At 29.4% G+C, this 27315-nt stretch overlaps 1 protein-coding gene across 2 annotated transcripts; it reads left to right on the top strand.

Annotated features, from left to right (window-relative positions):
* The first annotated feature begins 2361 nt into the window (after positions 1-2361).
* On the top strand, positions 2362-25772 carry LOC111633255 (fibroblast growth factor receptor 3-like). 2 transcript variants are annotated; one of them, XM_023377791.1, is made up of 18 exons: positions 2362-2644; positions 7828-7960; positions 18207-18479; positions 18813-18878; positions 19011-19168; positions 20266-20389; positions 20477-20667; positions 20738-20876; positions 20951-21183; positions 21258-21394; positions 21558-21673; positions 21762-21872; positions 21986-22176; positions 22249-22371; positions 22445-22515; positions 22592-22729; positions 22800-22905; positions 24824-25772. In XM_023377791.1, the coding sequence occupies exons 2-18, from the start codon at positions 7879-7881 to the stop codon at positions 24935-24937; spliced, it is 2373 nt and encodes a 790-aa protein (XP_023233559.1). In that variant the 5' UTR covers positions 2362-2644; positions 7828-7878; the 3' UTR covers positions 24938-25772. The 2 variants fall into 2 exon arrangements, with proteins under 2 accessions (XP_023233559.1, XP_023233560.1); XM_023377792.1 differs by lacking the exon at positions 18813-18878.
* Positions 25773-27315: the final 1543 nt, after the last annotated feature.

The raw sequence follows: 27315 nt of genomic DNA, 5'->3' as shown, positions 1-27315 counted from the left end.
TTATATATTGTTTTTGAAGACGTAAAGAGGCTCCTTACAAATTGAAGTATAACAGGAACGAAAAGGCTCAAATTACATCCTTTATCCTGTTGTGATGAAAGTGCTGTTCGGTTCAAACTAGGAGGAAAAAAAAGAGAGATTTATTTATGTTAATTTATACCTTTTTATATGTAAAAATTGATGTTCCAAAGACGCACAGGTGTTTGCTTAACCTTCGTATATATGTATAATCAATTTTTTGTAGCCTGATCGGTTATTTTTTATTTTTTTTGGAATTTTGACACCTATCATACTAGGCGAATACTTGAATAAAAAAGTGCTATGTTCAGTATGTAGTCTGACAAAGTGACGTTTATACAGCTGCACGAACATTACCCACGTTAATCACGTATTCGTGATTTCTTCACTCATGATATGCCCTGGTCAGCTCATATTTGTGGAATGTTCTCAATTAATATGCATGCCTCGTGTTTAAGATGCACCTGTTCATTTGTAGTAACATAATAATTAAGTTAAAGAAAGTAATTTTTGATTTACTTTCCCTTTTTTCTCCGCCCTTTTTTTTTCCTCTAAAAATTATTGAACGTATTTCTTTTTTTTTTTTTAAGTTTTCGCTTCTAAAACATTTGCCAATTGTTCTGTTAAACGCAATTTTAATTAATCGATTCACTTTTGAAGTATTTGTTGAGTATATTTTTAGTGTCGATGATTCATTTTACGAAGAAAAGTATTATTGCGTACGTGTTCGAGACTGGTGTCTGTCTGTCTTTAACTTAATTGAACACCTATCTTTAACACAAAAGTTTCGATTGCTGTGTAAAATTAACAGAATAATCTCCAGATTTATACGCTAAATAAGCTTAAAATAGTTATTTAAGCATTACTTAATTTGAAAAAACTAATTAAAATTAAAAAAAAAAAGTGCACTTAACATCAACAATAACATTATGCATAATTCAAAAGAAAACTTAATTATGTAAATCCGAATGAAAACAAGAAAATTAAATGTTCGAGCTTCAGGATCAAATTAAAAATCAAGTTTAAACTCATTAAAGTAATGAAATGAAATAATTTTTAAAAAATTGCAATTAAAATAAGAGATGATAAATAATAAAAATTACAAAAGAATAATTTAAAATCTTTAAAAATAGAAATTTTTAAACGATTTAAACTAGTCAAAATCGAAGATTAGTGTTTAAAAATCTACACTGATGAGTCCCTTCATGGACTGGTGCCAATTCATTAGTTCCGAACTCAACGTTACTAATCGGAGATTCCAGCTAAATATAACTTTTAATAAATCAAAGAGTATATAGACCTTTTTTATATACATATAAATATATCATAACTTCATGAAGTTAATCGTAGGATCAAGCTGATTCTTAATTTGGAAGCTATTCTTCGAATTCGAAGATTTTTGTTCGAGCAAACAGTAAATTCTCATTCGTTACTGTGCATTGCTTCTTAGGAAAGGAAGAGAAGTCAAAACGGAGATTGACTTAGAAGGAAGATTGTGAAATATTCTAGATATTCATGACTGAATATCTAGAATATTTCAGAATATGAAGATACAATATCACAACAGAACTCTAACTGTAAAGCATGGCAGCAGGTGCAGCTGCTATAACTTAAAACTGTTAGTGTCATTCAAAGAGAAAACCTTGAATATTAAGAAAAATTTTATTTTGTTATTAAATTTCTATTCTAAAATAAATAGATAAAGATAAGCATTTTTAATTTTTAATAATATTGCATTTAAATATATATATATGATTATTAGGTATAGCAGCTTCAAGAAGAGGTACATCTGAAGCATCTTCACTCGAAACTATTAACTTTTAACTAGAAAAAACTAAAAGAAGCCTTTCTATATTAGGAAAAAACCTTTAAGATCATTACTAAAACACCTAAAAATGTTTTCTACATAAGTTTTACATAAAAAATCACATAATTTCCCGTGGTCTAAGGAGCGAGAAGGTAAGTTATATTTATATATAAGGTATGGGTGTCCTTAATTAAAAAAATAAGTTTAACTTCCTGGAGGGGAAAATTTTAGAGTACCTATTATTAGTATTAATATTTATATTTTCGGATAAAATAAACAAATATTTTTTTCAGTATATATCCAAAAATTTAATTCAAAAATATTACATAAGTTAGCATGGGGATCGAAGCGACTTTCTGAGTCAAATTTTTTTCTTATTAATTATTTACGGTTAAGCATAGTTCTCGTTAAAACTAGATCATTATTTATACATATATTTCATCGAAGTGTTACACAAAATTATATACACTAACGATGTTGGTAAGTTTGCCAAGAAAACCTACCACACCCTGCAAGAATAGACCCGGTCCATGCGCCTCCCACGTCAAGCAAAGCTCTTATGCTATGGCAGTTGAGTGAGGAAGCAGCGAGAGTGAGTGCAACAGGAGTTTTATCAACCTCATCCAACACACTCCAGAGACAGTATATTGATAAAATAATTCGCAGAAGACTAGAAAAATCTCTTATATTCTGGCATATGTCGACTGCATTTTTACCATCCAACCAGCTGGAAATTTTTATATAAAAACAGTATCTTTGTTCATTCTAAACTGTTGAATTTTAAATCGCCTGGACTTACGGAAATAACTACATATAAAGGTAAGTCATATACAAAATTTAAAGTTTAGTAAAAAAAAAAAAGTAAAATATCTTTTATGGCTGAAGAAGTAGCTTCTGCTAAGTCACTCCTCGTAAACAGCTGACATTTCAAAGCTACTTGAAGCCTCCCTTAAAAAAAAATACTATTTTTTTTTATAAATAGTAACTTGTTCCGGCTAAATAGTATATATTCAATCAGGACTAGCATACCAGAGAAAATAAATAATTGTTATAAACCCTAAGTTGATGGCGTTTGTATAAGCAATTTTCTACTTAACTTCAGCCATTAATTTGATCTTAACCTCATTTAGTCAAGAGTTTTGACACAGTTAATAGCTCCGTTTGTCATATTTTACTATTAACTTTAAAAAAATAGTTCAATTTTTATTTATATTTAACAGTTTTTATGGATAATTTCCGTTAGAAAATGATTAAAATTTGGCATTAAAACCATTCTCGTCTTCGTTAACTAACAAAAAAATTTTCTTTTTAACGAATAAAATTGATTTTAAATTGAGCTATTAACTAGATTTTTAATTATAAATATATAAATATTTATTTACAAAATGAAAATTATTTAAATTTAAAATTTCAAAGATTATCCTGAAGATGAACCGGAATAGAAGAAAGTAGGGATAACGGACGGAAGTGCAAAGAGCGCTTCTATGTCCGATTTTGTTACATCTGTGGCCCACATGTGTTGGTGTCAATCTATCCCTGGGGTAGGTGAGGGGGCACCTCTTCACACAAATGCCTATATACACCAATTCTTCAGATTTGTCAAAAACCCGAAAATTCCATTCAACTAAAACATCATCTGTTAAAGCTTAGAACCCAATTCGCTCCATATTTTAAAGATTTTCTGTACTTTTTTGAAAATATTTAACATTTTTAAAGAAAATTTACTCTAGGAAACCTCAATTCATTTAGTTTTTCTTCTAAAAAAATCATCTTAGTAGGGCATTTACTGTAGTAAGGAGCCAAGTTGGTCAAACGAAATTTGGCAGAGAGAAATAATAGGGCACATAAAATCGTCACTCATCCTAATTAATATATATATTTTTTTAGAGTTTAGTACACCTTCCAAAAAAACTTTCTACTTTCTTTCATCAACGAATTTGATCTCGTATTTTTTTGAAGTGTTTAAAACGGTTTAGGAATTTAAAATTAGGAGTAAAGCAGGAAGTAAAAGAAATATATGCTAATATTCATTCCCAAATTAGTAAGAAGCCACCTGTGTTGTTGTAATTAATTTGATGCAGGAAATACACGTCTAAAATCTCCATTCTTCTAAAATAAACAAGAAAAAAAAAGGCATTTTCCACGGAATTAATTCGCAAATAAATATTTACCAATCTATTCTATGAAAATCGCTTTATTTTATTTATTTACTTCCATTTTAAACAGTTTACTTTTAACTACAAATATTTTTTTTTTTCGCTACGTTCTTTCTAGGAATGTTTCAAAAAATAAATTTTATTTACGCTTTTATGCTTAACAAACTACTAATTTTGGATATAAAAGAAATTATACGATGTGTTTAACGTACATATTTGGAAAAATTATAGCATAATTTATCATATTTTAGCTAAATATGTACAGTACTTTACACGATAAGGATTGTACGTTATTTATTTTACTCGGTTGAGGATCGTACTATTTATTTGAGTATTTTACTAACAAAGGTTGTGTACCCAACTATTTACGTTAACAAATTAAATGTTATATAATTCTTATATATTTGTGTACATTTAAGTTTTGGTTATAATAGATTTTACGTATCGTATTTTGCTTGTTATATATTTACATAATTATTCTTTTAAGTTTATATATAGTATATACACGATACCTTTTACTCGATGTACAATGCTCAGCGTACACCACGTATCATTTATTTTGCTTGATATACAATATATAATGGAGATTGTATGCTTGATATATATTGTACGTAATGAGGATTTAGTACCATATTTTATGTGCGCTATTTTTTGTTAGACATATATTGTATACGGTGTGAATAATGTTATCTTTTAATTATCATCGCCGAATGTAGAAGATGAAGTTAATTGGTAATGTTCCGACTTTCCCAGGCAGGAGAAGTGAAGGTGTCGGTTACAGGGATTGTGCCTTCTCCTGTTTCATATTTGGCTCTCGATGTTAATCGGAAACATTGTTTACTGCTTGTTTCATTCCAAATAAACATAAAGAAAAAGATAATTTCCTTTACTTTAGCATTAAATTTTCAAGAAACTTATCTGATAAAAAACAAATTTAAAGTTGAAATGTTTTAAACTGTTTGTATATCATATAAAAAATCGATTTTTTTCTTTTTAAATTTATTTTATTTTCTTTTTTTTGTAGAATTCGTTATTAAATTGGTCGTTTTTGCGGAGTAAGCAATCTTCTTTAAAATATTTTAATGCCACGTCCAATTTAGTAATATCTTTTTTGTAAAAGCCGCTAATTCTTAGAAAGAAGCAATCCTGATTTAACTCTAGCAATTTAGCTGACAGTTTTCTCTCTTTAAATTATCCTAGAGTTTGTGTCCTTCCATTACCGGACTAAGAGTTGCTGCAATAAACAGATTTCAGTTCTAACAAAGTGTACTTTGTGTTTTTATATCGAACTAGAAAGGATCCCTGCATCTTCTCATCTTGCTGTCTTTTCCTTCATTCTTACGGGACCTTTGGGGTTAATTTGGCAGTGTCGACCTCGTACAGTTTTAGATTTATCATTTACTAAAGTCGAATGCACGTAATTAATCGCTGTAAGTTGATTGCAGCGTGAGAATGTTTCACCTTACATAGGCGATTCGAACGGCTCCTGACGTCCCTCTGGATGTCGTGTGACGGAAACTTCGTCCATACATCACTTCTACTGCACGTGTGATACTTCTTGAGAGAGACAGACGGCATCTGGGGCTCTATCGTCCCATCCAGATGTCTTAAAAATCATTCGGGTCTCGCAATTTTAATGAATATTTGTTTCTTAAAATGGGGCGCGTATGTAAATGAGGTTTATTTAAGATATCGTCCAATTAACGAAGGGTTAAGTTATGGAGTTAGAGAATGAGAGTCTAAGCGGAGACGTCGTTTCCGGGTCAATAGTGATAGCATCTGCTTCACCACAATCGTACTTTATACACGTCTTGTTCGGACTGGGAGACCCCAAAGGTCGTTTGCGCTCCTTCCCTCGTAACCGTCGGAAAGGTCACGTGACGGATGAGGGTACGTCCTTCCCAGAATCTTTCCGACCATCTGGAGACCTTGGACCGAAGAACTGTCCCCTTCTTTCGTCCAATGGCGACATTTTTATGGCTATTTGAAGGACGCCTGACAAGGGGCGTCGTCCTCTTTTCTTTAGAAGGTCTGTTTGCATCTTTAAGAATAAGTTCTGACCCCATATAAAATGAATCACTCAATGTTTTATGATTTATAATTAAAATTTAGTTTGTTTTTTTACAATAAATACTCGTTTCTGTTTCCTTTTTCAATTATTTATATTAAAGATACGAAGCTATATATTTATTTCGTATCACAATAAGTCAATTTATAAAATTTACGATAAGATCAAACATTTTAAAATAAAATTAATTTTTCTCAAAATGTTCGTATTTTTTTCGTATACAAAAATTAACTTATCATTTAAAATTTTGCGTAAAATCCCTCAAATTCCAAGCGTTTTATTTATAAAAATAGTAAAGTAGCATTTGTAATTGAATAAAAATCGTTCTTTATAATTAAGTTAAGAAGGAAAATTGTAGCAATTATTTTTATTACAAATTTTTAAGCATGTGGAACTTATAAACATTATTTATCCCTGGAATGACCTAAAGGTTAGCCAGGTAATATGCAATAGAAGAAAAATGGAGCCTCAAATGGATTTGTATAATTGGAGTTTAAGGATGTTTCTGTTAATGAAAACCAGATGAAAAGTAAGCTATACCATTACAGAATGAATATTTACAGACTATTAAGAATATACAGAAAATCTTATCTTTAATTTTGCAAAAGATTTTATAAGCATTATGGCCACACACGACGATTTATATAGTTGTTTTTTTGACCTCCTTTAATCAATTGATTGTTATCGTTTCATAACAGCTTTTGGGACCTTGGCATCTACTAAAATGGTTCTATTGTCTTAAAAAAATAAATTTAACTCTTCTATTGTCTAATTTAATTGTTTTAAATTGTTTTTTTTTTTAAGTCTGGGAAGTTAAAATATTCCACTTTTATTAATTGATTTCTGCAGGGTTGTAGGCCCTAAGATTTCTAAGAGAATTGAACAATGACAGGAAGGGACAGGAAAAATCACTTCAATACATTTACTTGATCAATTTAACGTTTCTCACGTTTACTAAGGGGAATTCTTTTTTTATATATAAGTGAAAATGTTATTTAGTTTCATTGAAACTAGCTCAAAAATTCGTTTAATTGGACTATTGTCAGAATCAACGAAGACAAACGATGATAATCGTAGTTTATCTTTGCAGCTGTTTCTTATTATTATGAAATTAATATTTAAAAAAGAAAAACGTTTTTTAATAGTTTAAACTTGATTCTTTTATTCCTTAAAAAATTGAATAATAAAAAAAAAAGATGAAGCATTATGCTATTTATAGGGGATTATTTACAAATGTCCAGGCTGATTTCTTATCTTAGTAAACATCTTGCTAAGGAGGTTTTAGAATGATGAAAGGTCGAATTGCTCTTAATGTTTAAACAATTTAAATCTTATATATAACTGTTCTTGTAATAGTTTAAAATGTAAATGTAGGTTATTTTGGAAGTTCCTTAATGCTTAAGTAGAAAAGAAACTCTTAAAACTATGCTTGAAATTAAATTTTACGTTAATTTTTTAAGTTAAATTGAATTTGTTTTGCTGTAAATTAATTAATAAATATATTTTTTGTAATTACAACTTTAAATGTAAGAAAATTGAACTTAATCTTTGCTAGTTTGATCAGTTTAGAGTTATAAAAATTATTTATAAACTAAATTTAAAAAATCTTAAATATTTTAAAAATTATTTAAAGCTGAATATTTATAACAAGAATAATGCAGTAATATATTTGACTTGATATTTTATCTAGAAACTGTACTAAATAAACAATATTAGATACCAAAGTTAATGTTAAAGCATACAAATTAATCAAACATACTTTAATAATTATCTATTAGGTGCCACAACATGAAGAGTGAAGACAGAACGTCATTCATTTGAACAGAACGATGTGCAAAAATCAAGAACTGAGACATATTTTTTTGATAGTGACTTGCGGAATTTTAGCATTTGGAAATGCTAAAGCTGGAGGTAATTTTACTTTTTAAAATTAATTAATTTAAGCTTGTTAAATAAAGCATTTAGTCCGTCTTTTAACGGTTCATTTAGAACAATTTGACCTCTTTTTTGGGTGGGGATAAGGAACAACAACAGGATAGGAGGGGCACATGTTCTCACACCTCCTAGAACTGCTATGTGACATAAACATCTCTGGTATGTTCAACTTAGCAATAAAGGAAGGCCTTATCTTAATTAATATGGATGAATCCTTTTCGATAATAATATCTAGACTCATCACAAAAGAAAAGGGCAAGGGAAAAGTTTTAGAATCATGAAAAAATAGCTTAAAAAAACTCTGATATGAACCTACTGTAAGGTGACCCTTCCAATGACATTGTCCACATGGCCCGAAGAAGTTGCAACTTCTCCCGAGTTCAAAAGGGACGAAAGATTCGAGAACACGTAAAATATAAAAAATTTTCTTGATCTTTTAAGACTTATTTTTATGAAATTATATATATTTAACTATAATTTACTTATTAAACTCTTATATAAGGTCGTTTCGAGTTAAGCATCAGCATGCGAAAACGTTAAAAATTCATTAAAAAAAAAAGGAAATAAAATTACGATACAGTTCTTTATAAAGTATAAAAGGGTCGTTATGTATAAAAGAGGTCTAAATATATTGCATTTTAGGCATGAAAGAGTTAAGCTCTTGTTAAGTAAATAACAAAAGGCGTTGGTAAAGATATCGAATTACAACTTTGTTGATTCACTGCTTGCTCTGTCCATCATGAACTCGTTTATTATGTTTTGTTCAGTCACCACGTGTGGAAGGACAGTTTTTTTTTCCTTTAATAAAAAAAAATATAGCAATGATCTTTAAAATATTGCTAAGAAAAGAAACAAATAAATCGTTTAAAAATAACAGTTTAAATTCACATCCGAAAAGCGAATTCGTTTCGTGCTGTGTAAGGTTAAAAGTCAAGAGTTTGGAGACTTTTGGAGAAGCTCGAGATTTCTTTAAGGATCCTACTTGGTTAGATAAAAATAAATGATAAATTCGAAACATTTGGAATTAAGAATCTATCGGTAATCAATGGATGGATGGAAGTGGTGCAGCTCATGAAATCGGATATTAGCACGTGCGTTAGAGGCACCCCTAGGGATAGATACCCGTCCCCGGCGGGAGACTGATGAAGCAAAGCAGAGATGAAGCAAAATAGAAGGCTACGGCACAATTAAAGGATAGGAATCAGATAAGAAGCATATGCGCATATCAACAGCACTAAATTTCACTTTATAATAGGTAGATGTATTGCTGTTAGTAGAAGAGAGATCCAATTAATATTAATGGCAGTAAATTACAGTTTATAATCGAAAGATAACGTAAAACATTGATTACACGTTGGAGGTAGTAATAAATATAAAAAAAATATATCGCAGATAAAAAATATCCTGTCTTCATGATTAACTTTTATAGATTTTTATATGAATTAAGTTGTTTTTTTTTTATTTGAATTTGGTTTGTTAACGAAGGCGTGCTCTTTTTTATACAAAGTATATAAATTACGACAGGTTTAAAGAACGTGAAATGCATTTAATAATAAGCCTTCATGATATTGTATTTGTTTGTTAAGTTTAAATGAGAATTTAGTTTAATTAATGGCGATTGAAAATAGTTTAACCAACGACTAGAATTGCACATTTGATTTCTATTTTAACTGGCCACCCGTAGAGCAATCAAGTTTGTCAAGTAAATTATACGAGCTGAAATCTATTTTAATTTACTTCAATATATCTGTACGTATGTCTTTAATTTTACTTTTTATTAAATCACTATTGATTCCATTTTCTGCATTTTGAGCAATGTGATTTGCTATTTTGGTTAAATGACCCATATAACCTCGTCTATGTTTTCCTGGTTTTGTCCTAAATTATAAAAAAATGAAACTACATTATAAGAAAGTAACTATTGAAAATTAAAACTTTCTCATAAATTAAAATGATTTAGATTTTTGTGCACGTTACGGCCAAACCCAATTCAGGCCAAACGGGTTTATCCTACGCGTGTCAGGATATACTAGTTTAGCCCAGGACAATCTAGGTCAAACTAGTTAAGCCTAAATACTTTAGGCTTAACTAGTTTGACCTAGGCTGAACTGACTTAGAATTATTATTCAAGTATATTAATGGTTAAAATAAAATTAAAAGGCAATCAATTAGATGAACAATATCTATTCAAACATAGTCTACTTAATTATAAAAAACAGTATTGATTAGAAGTGACACAACACTTGTACAAAACTATAAAATAAAAATAAACTAATCAGTACTTCTCAGTTTGNAATTTTAAATAAAAATTAAGTTCTTATAAACTATATTTAAAGCTTCTACTATGAAATCTCAATAGATAAACTATGAAAAATTTTAAGACCGTGTCTTAAATTCTTGAAGAAACTCATAAAACTTTAAAAATAGTTGTAGAATTTTCCAGAAAAATATGCTTTATCAGGATGACATTTTTTACAGAGAAGAAACTGAAATACTTTCTAAATATGGACTAACTATAGCATGACAAGAGCAAGGAAGGAAAAACTAGAAGTAGAGCAGAAAAACTAGGGGAAAAAAAAGGAAAAAGATAAATGATAACTTCGAAAAAGTTAACTTGTCCAAAATACAAGAACGTAGAAATGATCTAAAAGCTTAACACCTTTTCACTTCAAAGGCAGAAAGATGTCAAGCAATGCTCTTATATAATCTATCTGTCAAGTATAGTGTCATACATTAAATAATATGTAGCAGCATTCATCAGTGATGATGTAATCGTTTGATTTAAATGATCGTAAGTTATTAGAAATAACTGTCTAATAATGACTGATCTGTCGCCTGCAATAATCCTGTCTGGACTTAGGTCGGCACGGTCTTCATAACTCCTGGTTTGTCAGGATTATCTAGGTCTTTCTTTAAGCTATAGGTCAATCTCTCTATATAGTTTCACTAAGAGACCTTTGCACTTCTTTACAATCTTTTATAGTTTTACTGTCCAATAATGCATATTTACAGTATATTAATGAAAAATAAGCTTTAATATATCGAGCATTTAAGTTAAGATTGCTCCTGTCCTGATTTGAAAATCCTATACTCCATTTTTTTTTGTTTTCTTCTGATAAAAAGTGACAGTAGAAGCAATATTTCTAGAATCTATGATAGCACGTGCGAAGGAGACAGCCAGGGCTGTTCTCTTTACTTCTTTCTAAGTGAATGGAACCAGTGTTTTGTCAACAAGGTTCCCTTGATGTATGTTTTGCAGAGGAAAGCTGGTAAACAGATACGAGTTCTCTTGCTTTTTAAAAACTTTCTTATTCACAGATGTCATTGTCTTTCTGCCATTGCTTTCTATTGTTTTAAAAGTTTATTTTTAACTAGTTTTTATTTATGAATATTTTTTTTTTATATTTCTTTTCTTACGTGTGGTAATCAGTCAAGTTTGACGTGTGAGTGTGGAATGAAAAAAACATGGCGTATTTGACAATGATAAGTTGACTGAAGAGTTGAAGAAGTCAACTAGATAACGAACACACTTAATAAGTTGTATTTTCTAGTTTTATTTCCAGTTTTTGGTATCTATATTTAGTAAAAAAGCTTAGTTTCAGATTTCAGAATGCGATTTACTTATACAAGAAGTATGCAGAACTTAAGAAATTTGCTTAGTCCATTTTTACAGCTTAAAATCAAATGGAATAATCAATGTACATCACCTCAACATCTTTTAACTTCAGTACAACATTGGATTGGTCATCATCGTATGTCTTTAATTTTGATTTGAGCCATATCTCGAAGTAATATTAGCCAGATCGACGATCATGGTCGCTTCTAGTGACGGGAAAGATATATTTTTGAGTAAACTGAGCCCATCCATCATAAGTAAAGGCGTAAAAACCTCCTTCTTCCTTCAAGTAACTTGTTAAGAAATGATGAATGTTGAAAGTAAATCTGATAAATATTTTATAACATGCTATGTAATAATGAAAAGTGCTTAATAAGAAAGAGTAAATAAAGTGTGTGAAATGGGAGTTCTGCAAAAAGGTCATGAAAAGAAGCAGTAGCCATTTGGCCTGGCTTCTTTGCTGCACTAGGGTCAAGTTCGAAATCTTCCAAATTATTTCTCTTTGGGGTGGGATTCGTCATTCATCTTGTGGTATTAGCACTTCTTTGAACGAAATTGTTATAGCCTACTTCTAATCTGAACTTTCTTCTTGTTAAAATCAATATTTTAGACCTACAAAATACTTTAATAAAAGTTAGTTTTCTATAATAACAAGTATACTTTTAATTAAAATATTCTCAATTCTTTTTAGTTAAATACTTTTCAAATATGATTTTCATAATTTAAGAGCTCACAATGTTATTTTGTATAAGTAGACTAAAATATAAAATTTCTAATTAAATTCGACTTTTTATTTTATAAATTTATATCAGAAAAAATTACAAAATATAAAGAAAATTATCAAAAGAAAAAATATATAAAATTTTAAAGAATTTGTCTTCAAGTGATTCTAAACAAAACACTTTTTAAGCTAGACTAAACTGTTTATCTTTACGATAAAAATTTCATATAAACCACAGTTCAAACATACATTTCTTATAGATAATATATTATTTTTAAAATATAATAATATATATATATTATTAATTCGATATGTGATTAAATTAAGTTTGTGACATTCACAAAAAGATAAACAAACAAACGTCCTTCACCTAAGAATGCTAAACGCCAAATTAGCAATTTAGGTTGTGAAGTTAAAAAATAGATTAAGTATTATAAGAAACAAAAATATCTGCGCCAATTTTAGTGTTTAAACAGGACATAGTATTCATAGTCACACCAACAGGTACAACGAAAGGAACACACACACGCACACACACAAAAAAAAACTATAGCAGGACACAAAAAAACTGTGAACGAAGAAACTGTGAAAGAATCAGCTGCACTTCACCAATTCTCACTCGAATGATAAACTGACTCTTGTGTTGGCTGACAGACAAAATGGCGCTTCTTGGCATGACCCTTTCTCCTCAGCTTCTCCTTGTTTACAATTTGTATGAGACACGGATAGTTTGACGAACGTGAAAAAATAGGTAGGCGTTTCTGTTAAATGTTCTTTGGCTAATTCTTTTTTCTTTTTATTTTTGAAAATTGATGACTTTAAATAATCGACATGTTTAAAAATACTTTGTAACTTTTTGTATTGAAAGAGTCAAAATTATGACGTAAAACTTAATAAAATGCAATGTTTTAATTGGTTTGATTAAAAAAAAATAATAAGATTGTGACGTTAATAATCGAAATAAAACACACATCATGACGTAATAATCAGTAGAAAAATATTGAAATTATGACGTAATAATTGGTATCAAGGAAACGGTATCGTGACGTAATAATCAATTTTAAGAATTTCAAACTGTGTGACGTAATAATGAAGTAATTAAAACTGTGATATAATAATTGTTATAAAAACGAAATATTATGATGTAATACGAAAAATTTTATTATAAAATATTAAAATTACAACACGTATTTTGTACCAATTTATTAATTTATCAATACATCATAATTATAAATATTTTTCAATACAAATTTTTTTTCTCTACATTCCTATTATGACATAATTTGAAAAAGACAAAAATATGCTAACCCGATCATTCATTTTGGCAAGCAAACTAAGCAAATTTGCCATGACGTGATGGTGTTAGCAATCCGTTTCGTTTTTAACGTAATTTTCAGTATTTTATTCTGTACTCTTGCCAATTCTAAAATTTGTGGTACGGTAACGTAACTATCTGACGTAATTTACCAGGGTCAAAGCAGTTGGAGGTACTGTTAAGATGCCATGTATGATGTAATATGTAGTATTTTTAATCACGCTCGATCATGCACAAAAATTTATAGCCTTGTAAAAATAAATATATTAAGATAGTATATTTATTAATGATACTTAAAAATTTGTGTCTCAATATATTATGATAAGGCGTATTAAAAAAAAAAAATTGAAAATTTATAAATTTTATGAGCTGTTAATGTGTTTCGCTACTGAATGACACGCTCGTTAATTTTAAAATTCCAAAAATTGCAAGAGATTTGGTGTGGCTCTTAAGCAATCAATTGTCGGGTCAGGTGTGTATACTTTAAAGAAGAAGAAGAAAAAAAAAGGTAGCAAATTTTGTTGATGTAAACCACAGAAATTTAATCTAGAGAGTAATCATCACTCCTGTACAAAAAATGATAAAGTGTAGCAATGGAGCCTTTTAGATTTATCAGTTTTCTGAAACATAAATTAGTTTTCGAAAGGTAGTAGATAAAAAAAAAAACCGGGCGGGATTAATGTGAAAAATCATCTTAGATTACCTGTTACACAGTTACACTATCTGATCCTGATAAATTGTAACGCCTCCAGGAACTAAATCTACGCTAATATCAACAAACTCATTCGTCACTTCTTGCTTCGGTTAAATACCTTTTAATCAAGTCATGTTCGAAAAAATACGTGATTACGATCAAATCTGATATTGAAAAATGCAAATTACACAAAAGAATATCGTGAAATATTGATAAATGAATCGTTTAACGATTTATTAAACAGAAATGTAAATTCGATTTTTAGATAAAAGTGAGTGATTCTCGAGGGTTTTAATTATTCGTGTTAAGCGAATAATAAAGAGATGAAATATTTGCTAAGCTTATCTGCATTAAGAGACTCCTCCAAACTGTTTGTTATAATTTTGAACAGAATTATAACAACTTCAAATGATTTTAATGTAGTTTAATTGAGTGGTTTTTATGTTGAGAACAATCTTAATGGATAACTGAGTTTTTTAAAAATAAAAATCCGCATTTATTAATTTAATTATCATCTCAGAGTAATTTACGTAAGTAATCGAATGATGTTGAGTTCGAAATTGTCATCTTGAATGCTCTTTTTCTGAAAAAAATAGGAATATTCGTAACACTTTGTAATGTTAATTTCGAATTTTAATGATTTTCTTTCTTCACTGGATACGCTTTTTTAAGTGTATTCTAATTATACAATTCTATATTATCAAAACATCATATCTACATGTAAAATTTTCTTTAAGCTTGTTTACCTTTTCCATGTGATTTCACCATATTCAACAGTGATAACCCTATCTTAATTTATAAAACCTAGAGCAGACTTCACTTAAATATCCAACACATCTGTTGAATATCTAAATAAACATTATTGGAGTGAATTTTGTTAAGAGTAACTTGAGAATCTCGTACGTTATTTCATTTTGACCTCGGCATTGAAAGCAGAACTTTAATTGTACCTTTACTTTAGTAAACAATTATCTGTTATAGAGACTAATAGAAATTAATTTTAATATGCATACAGTCAGTTAAGGTTACTACAGACTCCTGCCCTCTATCCATCATTTTGTGGATGTTTATCTCTCCCAAACTTTGGCTTGTATACATTGGGGCACCTGGTTTTTATAGAGATCAACCCTAACTCTCGTATAATAAACATTTGATGCAAGGCCACTCACGGTCTGTTGATTATGCACAGGAAGTGTGCGTCTCCTTTTTACTGTCTTTACAAGGATTAATTATTGTTTATTACGACCTCTGATTGGTAAAGTGTCGTAATTACATCATACTTCTGGTTATTTATGCTAAAATACTACTAAGGAACGAAACCACACACAGCTTAGGAAAAAAAATATATATATATAAGCATGAAAATCACTTTGACATCCAGATAACTTTTACGTACTCCAATGATCCTTTATCTTATGTCACATGTTACGTTAAGGAAATTTTGAGCAAAAGCATAAGCAATGAAATTTCACCTTTCAAATTAAGCCATGTTAACTTAGAGGATCTATAAGAGTTTTACAACTAAGCGCCATAAAAAAACATAATAATAACAAAAAAATTGTAACTAAAATACAAAAAAAATTAAATAAATATGAGCATGAAGATCCCTTTGACATCCATATAATTTTTATATGCTTCAATGGTTTCTTGTTGCATATTGCATCTAGAAAATCTCAACCAGAAGCCACTAACAACAAGATAGTATTTCAGCCTTTTAAAATGTACTACTTTACTGACTTGGAGGAGCCACGGATCCACTTTTATAGCTGAACCTCGTAAAACAGACACCATAGTAGAGAATGGCACTAAAAATTCCATCTTAAAAACATTCGTTAAACTCGAAGGAGTGGAAGAACTGACCGGAAATTTCGGACACACTTTCGAGGAATATTCAAAGGAGTGGGCCGACAAACGTCTCGTCTACTCGACTTAATTTAGTTGTTACTGTCCACCTGCTCCCTCGGTAAACGTGATACGCATCCTACAGTAATTACAGTAAAGAGAAAGAAGAATACATAACAGATTTGTATACAAGTTAAAGTAATTCAATATGCCGAGCATTATGCCCTTCTATTCCTTTAATTATGACATTTATCATCCCTCGTATTAAGGTTACTCATATATAGAAACTCCTAACGAGTACTTAAGTGCAGCAGAGACAAATAGGTTGGGTGGAGTACCTCACTCGAAATTTTGGAGATAGAAAACAGATAATTTCTGGTGTGTGTCTCTTCGAGAGGTAAAGCCATCAGAAACGAATTCACTTCACGGAATGACGCGACCAGAAGCTGACATCGGTATTTAGGGTGTTTGATTTGTGGAGGTATTTCTACGTTACCGACTGCTCCTAAAAACTGCAACGTCTCCCTCCTGCGATAAAAGTTGTCAACTTTCTACTCATCCAGAGAAATAAGACACTTACATATATTAAACATGAATATGAGTTTTTGTTACTATCAAAATTACCAGTTTAGGAACGACTTGGTGTAAATAAGATTACACTATTTTTTTTTAACCAATTAAATTATATAATTTTTCAAAAGAGGATTTCGTATAGCTCGTGCGGTATATTTAATTGAAACAAGAATTCTTAGAACAAATATTCCTGTGGTCACGATTGTAACCACAGAAAGATTTTGCATTCAAACATGTAACGAGAGCTCAAATGGCTCAAATTATTTCGGGTTAACGGTTTAATTCGAGTATAGCGGATCATATAAATTAAGATTCAGAGAAATGTAAGAGTATGATTCAATATTCTTTGAAGTATTTTTCAAGAATACTCTCTTGATACTTTCATTTCGGGGAATAGTCTCAGGAACACAATTGAATAGCAACACACAATTGCTATTATTGATATTCAATTTAAAATGATGATAATTATGTAAAGTAACATTAGATTAATTTTAAAAATTAATGTTAAATTAAGAAGAGCACAAGAAGTTTAATGGGTTCGGTCATTTCGTTTTCATCGAGTGGCAAATGATAGGTTGTGCCATCTGTTGTCAATTGACGCAATTATGCAACATTGGAAATTTCGTCTTTACGATATAAAAATGGATATCGTAATCATTAAAGGTTTTAATTCCTCTCCAAATAAGGTGTAGGAAGTCGAAAGAGAGACATTAAAACGTCGTATTCGCCTTTTTAGGAGAACCTATTTGGATTTTAAAACACGAATAAAGTGGAAATTTGTGGAGGGTGACAGATCGGAAGAAAGTGTTATTTATAGCTAGAGATGAAATCTGCTCATCAACTAATCCTATCTGCTATTCCCTCTTGTTTATTAATAGTCTCCCCTGCACGTGGATATAGTCACCCTCACTGCACATATGTTTACAGCGCTCTTTTGGCAATAATCCAACCTCTCTCCCAACATGGACAGACGGCCTTTATGGCATTACGGTGTTAACGAATGTGTAGCGCTATGTCCCTAAGGTGACAGTTTGCTTTGCTATCGAATGACACGAGTTGAATGACTCTCAAGAATTTTATGGATAATTCTCCATATCAATGTAGATTATTCGAGTTAATCTTTATTTTGAACATCCCAAAATTCAAACTGCCACAAGTCCCTTTCCAGGTATATCGATTGCGAGTTAACTCGAGAAATTTAAAAATCTCTAAGCACTACGCTCGAATTAATCCCGATAGAGCAACGCTTTACTTTAATAATGAACATTTGTTTTATTTAGAGAACAAATTGTATGTTTTTTTTTGTAGCAAAATGGATGCTGGCCATCCATCTCTGTCATCATTTGTTTTCCGATGTCCCACGGATGTCACTACCGATTTTATAATTATATTTTTAACCTTGAGAAACAAAATGTTGCTAAAATATTATATACATTCCACAATACTCCTTTATATTTACAGTTCCACCCAAGTTACGTGAAGATGGACCAACATATCTCGAAGTGCCAAGAGGTGAAAAGGTGAAGTTGCGTTGTCCAGTTGATGGTTCACCTAAACCTTATCTTATATGGTACAGAGATAATGAATTAATATCTAGCAATTCGCCACGAATAAAGACAAGCAGATACAGCTTAACTATAAATGATGTTGAAGATGATGATACTGATACATACGCGTGCAAAGCCTTTAATGAATTCGGAATCTTATGGAAAAACTTTACGGTGAAAGTTATTGGTAAGCATCAAATAAACCTTGATGAATCACACATTTTTCACTTAAATTCAGAAAAAATACATTCAATACAAAGAAGAGATTTAATCATTAGTTTTCCCTCATTTTAAAGTACATTTCCCAAATATTTTCCCTATTAAACCATATTTAATCCTAGACCTTCCTGTCCATGCCTTCTCCTATATTCTTCCCTCTCCTTTTTTAAATACAAATATAATTTAAATTCTGGTACAAAATAAATTATAAATAATATTTTCCTTGTAAAATAATGTTTTAAAACAAAAAACCTAATGAAATTCCCAATAAGAAATACTTCTGGACCAAATTTTTTTCCAGATGACATGTTTCAAGATGAAGGTATGGATTTTGATACAAGTGTCAAACATGATTCCTCTGAAAAATGTAAGAAATTATTGTACAAAAAGATTTATAATAGTGTTATTTAACAGAATTTCGAATAAATTTTTAGATAAAATAAATTTTAATTTCTAATTCCTAACGAAAAGTCAAGTAATTCATTTTTTTACTTTTCAGACTCAAAATTTTTTGAACAAGACAAAAAAGACATCATTTTAATTGCCAAACCTGCAGGAAGTATGGTGGTGCTGAAATGTCCTTACGAAGGTATTACTTCTGCAAACGTGACATGGTTAAAAAATTCTCAAACACCTACAAGAACTTTAGATAAAGAGGTAATATATTTTAATTAATGGTATTTTATGTAATATAAATATAGTCAAACTTCTGAACAACGGCCACTGACAAGAACATAACAAAAATGGCCGTCGTTTGGAGGTGGCAATTGTTTGAAGGTTATTTTATATGCATTTTTATTCAAAGAAAGTTCCTGAAAAAAAAATGAGCGCTGTTTGAGGAAGACGTTATCGGAGGTTCGACAGTGTATAAAAATTTCATGTTTTATTTATGTCAAGTTCACGTTTTTCGTGTTAATTCTGTGGACATGTTCGTTGAATCTAGCAGTTTAAACACGAATTTCGAACGGACAATTTATGATTTTCAAGTATTTATCATGAATTTTAAATTCATGATAAATATTTTTGATAAATTCCACGATTAAAGAGAATTTTTCGATGTTTAATTTGCGTTTTATCTAAGTTTTAATTATGTTTTACTGCGATATATCGCTGTAAAACATATATATATAAAAAAAACCTTACTAAAATTAAATTTATATCGCCGTGAGAAGGTAGGTGTAAAGTAATTTTAAACACAAATTACACGCATTCTAGAATAGACAAGAGAGAAATTTACAAAATGTTTTTGTAAACGTTGTAACGACAAAGTTCGTTAAACGGTCCATTAAGATGACAATTTGCTAATTCATTTTCGTTCAGGCAGTCATCACCATAAATTCTTAATTGTACTAAAGCCTTAAAAAATATCAATCAATATAAGAATTTAAAGCATAAAAATTTAATCAGATTCATTCAGTTAGAACTGTATTATTTTTGTAGTTGTACAAACAGACAGGGAAAGCTAATAGGAACGTTTCGCTTAGATGCTGGAATGCAACTAAAAAAAGATGAAGTGTGATGTCTGTAAATTTTTTTTCATGTTTTTTAGAGATAAATCGTACGAAAAGAGAGCGTAAATCAAGAAAGTGTAAACTTTAAATTATAAATTTCAATTACTCGTAAAACAAATAAAGAGCAAATTACTTACAAGCTGCTTTCTTTTAAAATAAATCTGTAAATATTTATAATATAAATGAATAATGAATTATTTTATATTAAAAAATAATAATTTAACATTTAAAAATATTTAACAGATTATATTCCGTAAATGGTCAATAGTTATGCTTAATTTAATGACAACGGATAGCGGAAATTATACTTGTATTTTAACGCGTGGGGAAGAAACTATTAATTCTACTTATATTCTCGAAGTTCAAGGTATATTTCTTTAAGTTCTTCAAGTATTATGATTTGATATTCAATTATTAATATTTTATTTATTAAAAATTGTTTACTTTTGCACAGAACGAGTGCCTCATAAACCTATAATAAGAGATGGTTATCCGTCCAATCAAACTGTATACGTAGGAGATCAAGCACGATTTGAATGTCGTTTCATCAGCGATCTTCAACCTCATGTTAGATGGTTAAAACATTACACGATCAACGGATCTTACAATTATAACGACAGTTTTCCTTACGTAACGCCTATTTATGTAAGTTCCTATCTAGTAAACAAAGTGAATATTAGTAAATGACACTAATCTCGAGACGTTCTTTCTTCAGAATACCGATCCTAATATCACAGATCCCCATATATTAGTTATCAATAATGTCACCTTTGACGATGAAGAATGGTATACATGTCTCGCAGGCAATTCTTTAGGATATACATATCGAACAGTTTATCTTAACGTCATACCACGTAAATATTTTACTCAATTTAGATAAATATTATGAAATCTAACTTTGCTAAATGATGATTATCTGTTTGATTAGATCCTACGGAAGTTAACAGTACCGATAAAGTAGCGGCTATGCCAATAAATCATGGATTTCGTGGTTTGCAAACTTGGACCATCGTAATCATCTGTATGGTCGCTATTGGAGTGGTAAGCACGGGTGTTGCAGTGTTGGCTTATCGTGCAGCAGCATCTCAACAACAAAAGTTATCTTTAGCTAATGCACCAAATCACATTATTATTAAGAAAAAAGTTGTTTTGGAAAGACAGGTATAAATCCTTCTAGATTCCACTTTCAGAAGGATTCAGTTACGTTTGTCTAAAGGTTTAACGCTTGTCTATAGGATTCTGATACATCTCAAACTTCAGTAGCCCCTTTAGTGAAGATAGATTGCCCAAGAGGTCGTCTCTCTTCAGAATTAACGACTGTATCAGAATACGAATTGCCATTGGACCCAGAGTGGGAAGTTCCTCGAGAAAGGTTAGCTAAACTGTTTTTCAAAAATCAGAAAGATCCTCCATATTTTCTTTCTCGTTCCACTTTTACTATTCTTTTCTTCTGTATTGCATGAATCTTCATTAACTAATAAATGGGGTTGCATGAATTTTCAAGACTAACAAAGCGTTTCTTCTCCTCTTGTTAGGTTGGTGTTGGGAAAACCTTTGGGTGAAGGGGCATTTGGTCAGGTGATGAAGGGGGAAGTTTATTCATTATACGGAAAGGAAAAACCTACTATTGTAGCAGTGAAGATGTTAAAGGGTGAGTTAAAACTCAGTTTATGGTTCTTGTTTTAGTCTAAATGCAAGTTTTATCTTAATAATTGAACTTATTGCATTTCTATCTACAGATGGTCATACGGATCGAGAAATGGCAGATTTGGTTTCAGAAATGGAAGTGATGAAATTGATTGGGAAACATATAAATATTATTAATCTTTTAGGATGTTGTACACAAAATGGTAAATTGAAATTTTATTTATGAATTTCAACAACATGCTTACTCAAGATAATTTTAATTTGTAAGGCAGAACAATTGTTTAAAATTCATTTTATTTATTTATTTTTTTTCTAGGTCCTTTGTACGTAATTGTAGAATATGCTCCAAATGGAAATCTTCGCGATTTCTTAAGATCACACCGTCCTAGTTCTGGATACGAACGCGCAATCGGTACAAACTTCAAACCAAAGACTTTAAATCAGATGGATCTAGTCTCTTTTGCTTATCAAATCGCTAGAGGAATGGATTATCTCGCATCCAAAAAGGTAACTAATCAATTATTCGCTCTTTCCTTCAGATTTATATGCAAAAATTAACATTAAAAAATGTTTTTTCAGTGTATACACAGAGATTTGGCAGCTCGTAATGTCTTAGTGACTGAAGACCACATCATGAAAATTGCAGATTTTGGTTTGGCTCGAGATATACATAACATTGATTACTACAAGAAAACTACTGATGTAAATCTAATGATGAATTATTTATAGGAAATTTCAATAATAAAATTTTTAATCACTTAAACTAATTCAACAGGGAAGGTTACCGGTCAAATGGATGGCACCAGAAGCACTCTTTGATCGCGTTTATACTCCTCAAAGTGACGTGTAAGTGTTTAAATTTATTGTAAATTAAAGCTTATTTTAAATGATATTTAAATTCGAAGATCTTACTTTTTTGTAGCTGGTCCTATGGTATACTCTTATGGGAAATTATGACTTTAGGAGGCACACCTTATCCATCCATTCCTATCGAGAAACTATTTCAGTTGTTAAAAGATGGTCACAGAATGGAAAAACCCATTCATTGTTCTTTAGAAATGTAAGTGCAAATTTCACAATATCTCTTATTTAATAATTATTTATACTATTAAATATATTTATTTTCTTAGCTATATGATAATGAGGGAATGTTGGCAAGCCTCACCTAATCACAGACCTACTTTTAGCGAGCTGGTAGAGGACCTCGACAGGATATTAACTCTTACGTGTGATCAGGTAACTATCATCATTAGAAATCTTAGAATTGAATTACAAGATAAAATATATTTTGAAAATAAAAAATGAAAAGAATTAAAAAAAAATCTATACTTCAAGTATTAGTCGAAAACACATTTCTTATTAAAAATGATCAAAAATATAAACCCATAAAGCAATCTATAAACTGTATTAAAATATTTTTATTCCAGTAGACACAGATTTTTCTAATTTAATTACAAATTTATTGCATCATCAATAGTTTTTACGAAAATCATCATAAAAATGTAGTAATTCTGATTTATTTATTTGAGTTTATACATAAATTAACACGTACAAAAACATAATTAATTTAAATGATTTCTAACGAACTAAAATATAAATGTGAAACATTTCACAAGAACATTTAAGCAATTGACTTTCGAAATCCCAACAACTTTACTATAGGCTCACCGCTGTTTATATTAGAGCTTTCATTATTTAGATTCTTTAAGTTGCCTTTTAGATATTGCTGACAGATTATATTAAACAAAAGTATTTCCTCCAAAGCAAATTATAAACATTTCTCAGAATACTTAATCAAGAATTAAGCAATTGACTTTCCAAATCCTGTTAAATTCACATGATTCATAATATTTATTCTATAAAGTAAATTTTAAGCTACAGTATATTTTTGTGTGGTGACTTTTATGGCCAGTTTTAATTAAACAAACAAACCAAAAAAAAAACAATTCATTTGTATTATCTATTTTTGTTTTTACTAACGGTTTTAACATTTAAAATAGTGTTTTATATAATATAAAATGTTTATGCAAGTTTTCCTAGTTTAATAAGAGACTTTTTAGTTTTTTTTCTCTGTTTTCTGGGAATGAAATTACCTTTATAACGTGCAACTCTACCAATAGAATTGCATGTTATAAAGGTAATTTAGGAGCGTACAGTATATATTAGGAGCGCATTATGTCCGGAAGTGAAACTGTCCACCTTCGAAAACATGAATTAAACACTACATTACATATAATGAATACTTATTATAGCTTTAACGCGAATTTAGCTTTTTCAAAGTTGTATGGCAAAAATCAATTCTAGAAAATTCTATAAAAATTTTTCAAAAAGAAAAATCAATTATAGATTTAAATTTGAGGCTTCTAGAATCACTTTCAAGAAATATTTCAAAAAGGAACTATAGAATTAAAATATTAATATAAGCAAAAGAATGGTATTTAACAGGACAAACTTAAATAATAATAATAATAATAATAATAATTTTATCTATATTAAATTTTATTTCCAAATTAATATTTTTAAAACTTTCCTTAATGATTTCTATTTTTATAGTGTTTTAAGTTAAAAGATTTGCATTATTTTATTTATTGTGTCATAAATTTATATTATGATATCAAAAATTGCACTGATTTATAAGTTAATCCACATTTTGAATAGGTAAACTTCATTAAATATTACAGTTTTAATTTTTCTGTATAAGAAATATATATATTTTAAAATCTCTAAAAGTATTTAAAATACAATCTTAGAACATTTAATAAAATTTATTTAGTTAGAATTCTGAAAAAATTGCGTTTTTTATACTCTAAAAGCAAACTACAGTATAAGCTTTTAGACTCTAAAAAAACGCAATTTTTGATAATAATAAACAATTTTAATCGTTTTGCTTTACATAACAAAGGCAAATTTAAATTTATTATAGAAGATATTCTTTGAATATAATTATAATATAATTAGAAGTGGAAATTTTGTATTCAGTCATACAATTTGATTCTAAGAAATGCTTTCACTAATGACTGTAACACTGGAAAATTGCCATGTTTTAAAACGAAAATTGCTTATTATTTAACATTCATTTTAAACATTGAAAAATCGATTGATATAAAATTTTCTTTCCACTCTTAAAATAGATGAAATTTTATATATCTTTTAGGAATACTTGGACCTGAATATCCCAGTTCTAGACACTCCTCCATCGAGCGGTACATCATCAGAAGACGACATATCAGATACGGATTCTAACGACAGCATGCAATACTCCATATGATACGTACCATAAAAGGCACGATGAACTAGTCAGTTCGGATATTACTAGTATTTATGTGTATACTATATTTATATTAACCTTTCTTTTATTATAATTACAATGATCTATGTGGCTTAGCTGTTTCGTTAACAGCGCAATTATTAGTTGAAGTCACAATAGAACAGCAAGTTCCAGAAGAAAGTACAAAAAATAATATCAACTTTTGTAGTTGTTGCTTGTGTTGTTTGAGCATTTTTCTACTTTACAAAGTGATTTTTATGTGGTACAAGACAATGCTGGGGGTTAAGAAAATGACTACAAAACTTATCTTCCCTATTCAGCAGCCCAGCCAGACGTCCCCTTTGATGGTGAAATGTTAGATATTTTTTGTATGTAAATAAAGTTTATCAAGTGATAGAAATGAACTTTTAACGTTGAAGAATGGAAAGATCAAATCAACAAATTTTTTGAATTTTTATTTATTTAATAAACTGACTAGCTCAGGTGTAATCTAACATTTGTGCAATTGTAATTCTGACCAGCAGAAGCTATCAAATGTTTTTATATATAAATATAGACTATATATAAATTTTAGAGTAAGGAAGTCATTTGTAAATAGAACATATTCATGTGCAAGTGCCATATTTATTCGTCATCATAGTGATTTATCTTCTATCCATCCATCAAGCAAGCATACAAACGCAAAATTTCTTTGCATTACTATGCAAATATTTTAAAATTGTAGCAATACTAATGCTATTTTTATCAATTTTTACGGCCAATTTTTTGTATTTATTCAAATTAAGAAAAAAATAAAGCAGCACTCTCGTTTATTTTCTATTAACTGTTTTTTCTTTTTTTCTGTTCTGTTATGAGAGGATCAAGGTCTCATTCCTGGCATCGCGTCGCAGGTATGTTAAATAAACATATATTAAGAGTTCACTGATAGAATGTATCAAGTGAGAAACATGGATATACAACTGACGTGTTATCAAGTTTCGTTTTGATATTATTAATGAATCATTTCATTTTTTTTTTATTTTAAACTTTAAAATTGAATTCATTTTAATCCATAAAAATCCATTTTATTGCTTACATACATTAAAATTATCCACAAATTTAGTATAAATCCATAGATTCTACGGTTGTTTTTATTTCATTTTAAAGATCCACGGTTTATGGACTTTTATCATATTAAATGAGAATCATTACACGTTAGTAACCTACAAAATAATTTATCAAAACAGAGATTTCAATACCACAGAAAACCTTAAAATATCTCTTAATTTCGTTCTACTTTAAATTCGAAGCTTTCTGTTTTATTAGTTAGAATTTGTTTTCATATAATCATTAATAAACACGATTATTTATTTTCATAACATAGTTATTTGGTTCCCAAATAAACTAACTTTTTAATAGAATATTCTTTGAAGTTTTATATTTAGACGTGATGAAATATAACAGATGATTTTTTTAAAATTTTAAGATGATAATTGTTAGAAGAAAAAAAAAATGAAAGGAATGAAGTCAGCAGTTAAGAATCTTTCTTAGTAAAAAATATTTAAATCACCAGTTCTTTTGAACTGGATGTTTTTATGTAAGTTTAATGTTTACACAGACATCGAGCGATGACCTAAAGATGACTAATAGCTGGAGAATTATGAAACTACTCTTCCATTTGTTGCATTCTTTCCTCATTAAGAATTATATAGTTAAAAGTTTAGCTACATTAATGCTGGTTATTGTTCTTAATTTGAAAGTAAAATAAATAAAGAATTTATTACTAATTATTTAATTTCTTTTAAATTAATACAACGGATCTGTTAATTTAAATTAATTTATACATAACAGAACATGATTTTACACCACTTTTTATTGTTTAAAATGGACGTATATTATTAAAATCGTACATTAATAAAATGCTAATATTCTGCTGCTAGATATAAAAAGAACAATGCTCAATGCTTCATATGACTCCTAAATATTATGTCCCTAAATATACAGTAAAATACATTACTATAACTGTATTTATAATAAAATATTAATTTAAACGACATTCTAAAACATTAAGAAATTCTACAATTAAAATAAACAACAAAAATAATCTAATCTATTTATTTATTACTACGTTTTCATAATATTTACAATGATAAGTTGTAAAATATAGCCTAAGTATTCGTGATATATCAATACTATTTTAACTTTCTGCCTTGTGGGTACTGAGAATGCCTCTTTATTTAAGCAAGCCCATTATGAGTTAGCAATGAGGAGGGCCCACAATGCATTTGGTCTCGGGTGCTCCAGAACAGTAGGCTGCCATCATAGCAACTCGGCCATCCACCTGATATTATACGTATTAATTCTTCAATATTCAATTATTTTATATGATTAGAGGAGGC

This window comes from Centruroides sculpturatus, unplaced genomic scaffold, assembly GCF_000671375.1.
Source record: "Centruroides sculpturatus isolate CEXI.00-Female unplaced genomic scaffold, Cexi_2.0 scaffold681, whole genome shotgun sequence".
NCBI classification, from domain to species: Eukaryota; Metazoa; Arthropoda; class Arachnida; order Scorpiones; family Buthidae; genus Centruroides; species Centruroides sculpturatus.
Note: the sequence above shows the minus strand (reverse complement) of the source record. Positions and strands in the feature narration are given on the sequence as shown.

Excerpts from the sequence above, each read along its gene's own strand:
- LOC111633255 (XM_023377791.1), top strand. The coding sequence starts at position 7,879 with ATGTGCAAAAATCAAGAACTGAGACATATTTTTTTGATAGTGACTTGC. Across the intron at positions 21,395-21,557 it reads TGGGAAGTTCCTCGAGAAAG|GTTGGTGTTGGGAAAACCTT; the intron begins GTTAGCTAAACT and ends TCCTCTTGTTAG. Across the intron at positions 22,516-22,591 it reads TATACTCCTCAAAGTGACGT|CTGGTCCTATGGTATACTCT; the intron begins GTAAGTGTTTAA and ends ACTTTTTTGTAG.